At 42.4% G+C, this 5249-nt stretch overlaps 1 protein-coding gene across 1 annotated transcript in view; it reads right to left on the bottom strand.

Annotated features, from left to right (window-relative positions):
- The window catches only part of UHRF1BP1 (UHRF1 binding protein 1), a 108115-nt gene that overhangs the window by 29859 nt on the left and 73007 nt on the right, over positions 1-5249 (bottom strand). The window contains exons 5-8 of the mRNA XM_007939361.2: positions 4451-4640; positions 3978-4118; positions 3382-3552; positions 1410-1602 (exon numbers count right to left, since the gene is read on the bottom strand). Of these exons, the coding sequence (XP_007937552.1) occupies positions 1410-1602; positions 3382-3552; positions 3978-4118; positions 4451-4640 (695 nt within the window). The remainder of the gene's footprint in view (positions 1-1409; positions 1603-3381; positions 3553-3977; positions 4119-4450; positions 4641-5249) is intronic.

Raw genomic sequence — 5249 nt, 5'->3', positions numbered from 1 at the left:
AAAAAAAAAAAAAGCTTTTATGGCAACACTTGGAAGAAATAACCTAACAAAACAATAATCATTTGAACAAAGAATTTCTAATGAGTGGCAAATTATTGAAATTGATTTCCTGTGGTGACAAAGCAATCTTTATCCTGTCACTACTCTTTTCTGTCCTCTCAGAGTGGGGAAGGTGGTAGGGGGTTACAGTCACTTCAAGACCAAGGAATTACCAAGCAAGATAGACAGTGCTACTTTGTGCTCTGGGTGGAAAAAGAACTGAGTCTATGTGCCATTAAGATGCAAACAGAACCTTCAGAGATGACAGGCAGCAAGAGAAAATTCTACCATATGGGAACATTTAAGACTCAAGCAGTTGATACCAAGAGCTGGTGGCAAAGGGTATGAATATAGAGGGAACACAGATGAAAGACTGAAAGAACAAGCAGCAGAGTAAGAATACTTAATGTATGCCTAGCATTCATAACCTCCAAATTCAATATATTATCCCATCTTAGTTGCACAGCAACCTATGAAGTAAGAGAGATGTGATTCACTCAATTTCACAAAGGAGGAAACTCAAAGAGGCTACCAAACCAAACCAAACTCACTGCCGTCAAGCTGGATCCGACTTACATCGACCCATCCTTGTATTTCCGAGGCAGTATCACTACAGACTATGAGTCAGGTCTGACTCGACGGCACTTAACAACAACAACAACAACAACATCACTACAGAAGTAGATTGCCCAACCTTCTTTCCCAGGAGTGGCGGGTGGGTTTGAACCACCAGCCTTCTGGTTAGCAGTCAAATGCCTTAGGCACTATGCCACCAGAGTTCCCTCAAAGAGGCTGAGAGGTTAAGTGATCTCCTCAAGACTCACAAAAAAAAGAAAGTAGTCCATTACCTTTTTATTCTGAATAAACATATATGCATAGGTAATATCAATGCTCTAATGAATGTAAAAGCACGTCAAAAACACAGCATGACCTTGACTCAAAAATCTGAAAACCCTGAGGTTTCCTATAGTTGAATTTACTGTCCTAAAAGTTTACACCTGTGGTTCTCAACACCTGGCAAGCATCAGCACTACCTAAGGGATTTTGAAGAGAAAAAAAAAAGCAAGAATTACTTACCCTTTATGTGTAAAGATTCTGATTTAGGAGAGCTTGGTGGGAGGCCACTGTCTATATTTTATTAAGTCTTACATTTGGTTCAGATGCACCATAAAGGCTGAGATACTGCTTTACTTTCACAGAAAGAAAGCTGTGGCAGGAGGGCTGAGGCCCATGGAATGCCTATGACTAAGAGAAGCCAACCAAAGTACTCTACAATGACTCTGGGAAAGGGCCTTCATCTCTAAGCTTTGCCCAGAGCTGAGGATGAGTGACAAGGACCACCTAGCCCAGGGGCAGGCCTCCCAAGGTACCTGGCTCTCGGAACTGGCTGTCATCACAAATGTGCAGGTCCAAGCGAGAAATGAGCAGATGATAGGAAGATTCTTTCACATCAAATTTCTCAAAGTACTGGCTGAGGCGGCTGCTGCTGCTGTTACTGTTGCCCTGGCTGCCACTGAACGCCTGGGCCCAGGACTGCTGGGCACTGGGAGCAGGTGGGGTGATCTACATGTGACAGAGAGAAAAACAAGAGGTCCAGACCCTGAGAAGCTCCTTTGCAGGCTTCCTTCAAGCTTTAATCCAACCTGAAGAAAACCACTTTGGAAAGATGTTCCTTCCCTCTCAAAACTGTTTGCCTGCTTAGATCTGTCCCACCTAAATTACCCAAACTTCAAAAACCCTCATTACAGGCAGTTCTCAGATTACAAATGAGTTCTGTTCCTACATCAAATCTATATGTAAATCAAAACAGTTGTGTATGGTTCTCATCTAACCTCAATTAGTCAAATGTTTATCTTAGTATACAGGTATGTGTTGCCTAATGTCCACGACATGCTCTTTGGAACAGGACATTATGAAATTTGGACATTGTGTGAATATCATATTATATACAGGAGAGGGATGCAGGATGGTCACCAGTTGGGCCTGGGACACACACCACCACTGCCATGCTGAGAGACTGCATGAAGACTTTGGCTCTGCTGCCTATCCTACGTAGTTGCCCTCCAGTCTCCAAGAGTTGCGCCCAGCCTGTTCACCCACTGAGGCCTGCTTTCACCATCCAGCAGTCCGCCTCCAAGCATAGCACCAGCTCCCTTCTCTTCTTTCCTCTCTGCCTACCTTCTCTACACCCCTCTCGTGAGCTTTAAACTCCTCCAGCCTCACCCAGCCCTCCTCCCACTCCTCCCCCAGCTGCTTGTCCTTCTTCTCCCACCACTGGGGGAAGCCAGAGTGTCATGCACGGGAAAGCTTGGGATGAGTGCAGCAGCCGCCTCAGCAGAGCATCTCGCTAGGTGGCTCCAGCAGCAACTGTACAGTTCCTGCCTGAGGTGACTAGGGTGTGACAGGCAGCTACGGATGGGCACTGGGATCACCTCTGGGGTAAACACAGGACCAGAGAGCTAGTGAGAGACAGACTGCATCTCTGTACTTAGGAAAGTACTCTGATAAGTCCTTGTTCTTCCATCAGGATTTCTGAAGTGTATTTTAACTTTATGGGACCACAGAAATACATGTAGTCCAATGTTGCTCAGATGTCAAGTTATGCATACCTATATAGTAAATAGCATACCTTTCTACACATAAAAGCATTAAAGAAACACTTCCAGATACACTAAAGCATCTTTAACATAATATAATAAAAATAATAATATAATGTTTTGATATACATCACAAAGCAGCACCCATTTGTTATTATGAACCATCATAAGTACTTCAAATTTTTAATATAATAGACTTTATGGGGGTTGATTTGTAAGCATGAGTTGTACATAAGTCAGATATTTGTAACTTGGGGCCTGCCTATATAATTAGTCTAATAACTGTCAGAATATCATCTAAGGTCTGAATTGCCCTCCAAGCTCTCACTCAGCTGACTGGTGCTGGAAGACCTCCTCCAGAGAGTTGTCCCTAAACATCTTCTTTCACCCTGGACAATTAGATGCCCCTCTCCTTTGTGCTCTCATGGCATAGTGTTTACTTCTATTGACTACTTCATATTGTAACAATTTGTTTATGGTCCATTAGTCATGTCACTAAGGGCCCCAAAGATAGAAACAAGAGGCTGATTCCACTTGTCCTTGGCAGTGGCAAACACTTTATACCTAATACACTGGAGGTACATAATGAATAAATTAATAAACCAGAGGTGCAGGCAAAGCCTATATACATCCACAAGTCTGTGACAAATCTCCCAAACAAGCCAAATGAACCCACCTAATTGGTACTAATTAGATCTGGCCTACCATTCTCTCCAGCCCCATCAAAAGTGGTTTTGCCTCTGACCTGTACAGGTTCAGGGGCCAGGCTCTTTCTTTGCTGGGCAGACTTCTCCATGGCCTCACTCAGCGACTCCGCGTACTTCATCATAGCCTTGAGCTGCGAGTCAGTTAGCACCCAGAGCAGGTCATCCAACAGGAACATCAGCTTGGAGGCAATCACATTGCAATCTTTGGTCTGAAGAGGCCAAAGAACATGGAGTTTGTCACTTTGTACCATTTCAACTCCTCAAAGTCACTGATGCCCAATCAATTTCAGAGACACCCTTTCAACCTCCAGAGTATGAGGTATCAAATATTTTGAAGATCCAATTTCTTACCAAACTACTAAAGTTTTCTCTGGTCAGACAAAGCAGAAATAGTTAACTGCCAGGTGCCCATGTTAGTGTCCCTGTATATGGAAAAGTGTGGTTTCCAAAATTAAAGGAGGTGGAAACACTCTCCCTTTGCTAAATACTATGCAACACTGAATTACAGGCCCTGACTTTTCAACTGTCATTTCAGAGGTCAAAATAACATTTTCAAAAATAAGGGAACATCAGCTCTGAGGCTATTTAGGAGATTAAAAATGGATATTTTCATGTGGATGGAGAACACACTCACTCGTCTCTTGAGGGCTATTTGGATCCTGCCTTGGTTGGTAATAAGCCTCAGTGGAGTGGTGACTGGGTCCTGATCACCACTGTCTGTGGCATCTGCCTCAATGCGAAGTGTCTGCCAAGTTATTTCCTTAAATGTTAAAACCTGGAAGGAGAGAAAGTAAAATCCCTTAATGTTGTGGATGAATTAACCAAGAGGGAGGAAGTCTAAGGTAAAAAGAAGAGGCAAAACAGAGACTCCCACTGTTCTCAGTTGGGATCCTAACAACAGAAGGCAGTAGATCAAAGATCCATAATTGAAGAAAAGACATACTGGTAACACTAGACAGAGGAGTTCTGGGTTCCTGTTTATTGTTTGTTGAGGAATGAGAGAGCACTAGAAGAAATCCCCAAAGCAGAAATAATATCTTTTAAGAATTAGCTCTACTTTGAACACCTCCCATTTTCCTTCCTCCCTCACAATGCTAGGGCTGTCACCTCTCCACGGTGGGGGTCAGTGATTCGGGTGAGGCGTAGGTCACTCTGCTGCCAGTTGGGGTTGACACTATAGCCTTGGAGCTGCCACAACTCAAAAGAGGCATGGAAGGCCTTGGAGTGAATCTTGATGGTGATGGAATTAACGATGATAAACATACCCTCTACCACCTTCTCGGCAAAGCCATACTCACTGTAACAAATGAGGTAGAACGGCAATCAGAATCATGTAAGAATTTATGCAATTTTTATACTAGAAAATAACAGGTTACACTATTAACAGCTACTGTGTGCGGATGCTGGGACTGGGGTGATTTTTATTTCTCTCCTCCCATTTCTATTTATATATATATATTTTTTTATTTGGATAGAAGAATAACTCCCAGCTACCCTACCCAAGTGTGGTATATGATCCTCTGAAGAGGCAAAGAATAGAAAGAGTTGTTGTGACTGACTCTTCTTACTGGATTTGGAGACTAAGGAGAAAGGAGAATCTGGTGGTATAGAAAGGGCTCTAAGATTCTTTTTATAATTTCTAAAAGTTTTCATAATGGTAATGCAGTACTCTTTTTAATGGAAATTAGTTTTTTTAAATATATTTTTAAGAATGGAATAAAAGAGAAAACATTGATCTGAAAACAATCTCCCTCCTGTTAAAAAGAATAAACTGAAAAGTCTTTTTATAACCCACAAACTAATGGAATAAAAATCTGGACACTAAACCACTTGGAAGGGGATCTGTGTAGGAGATCCTGGATAGAGAGGGAGAACAATGTGGACAAAACTCAAAATCATTTGGAGG

Source organism: Orycteropus afer, unplaced genomic scaffold (genome assembly GCF_000298275.1).
Source record: "Orycteropus afer afer isolate SDZICR_OR568_19922 unplaced genomic scaffold, OryAfe1.0 scaffold00059, whole genome shotgun sequence".
NCBI classification, from domain to species: domain Eukaryota; kingdom Metazoa; phylum Chordata; class Mammalia; order Tubulidentata; family Orycteropodidae; genus Orycteropus; species Orycteropus afer.
The sequence above is the reverse complement of the archived record's forward strand: the minus strand, read 5'-3'. Positions and strand labels throughout refer to the sequence as shown.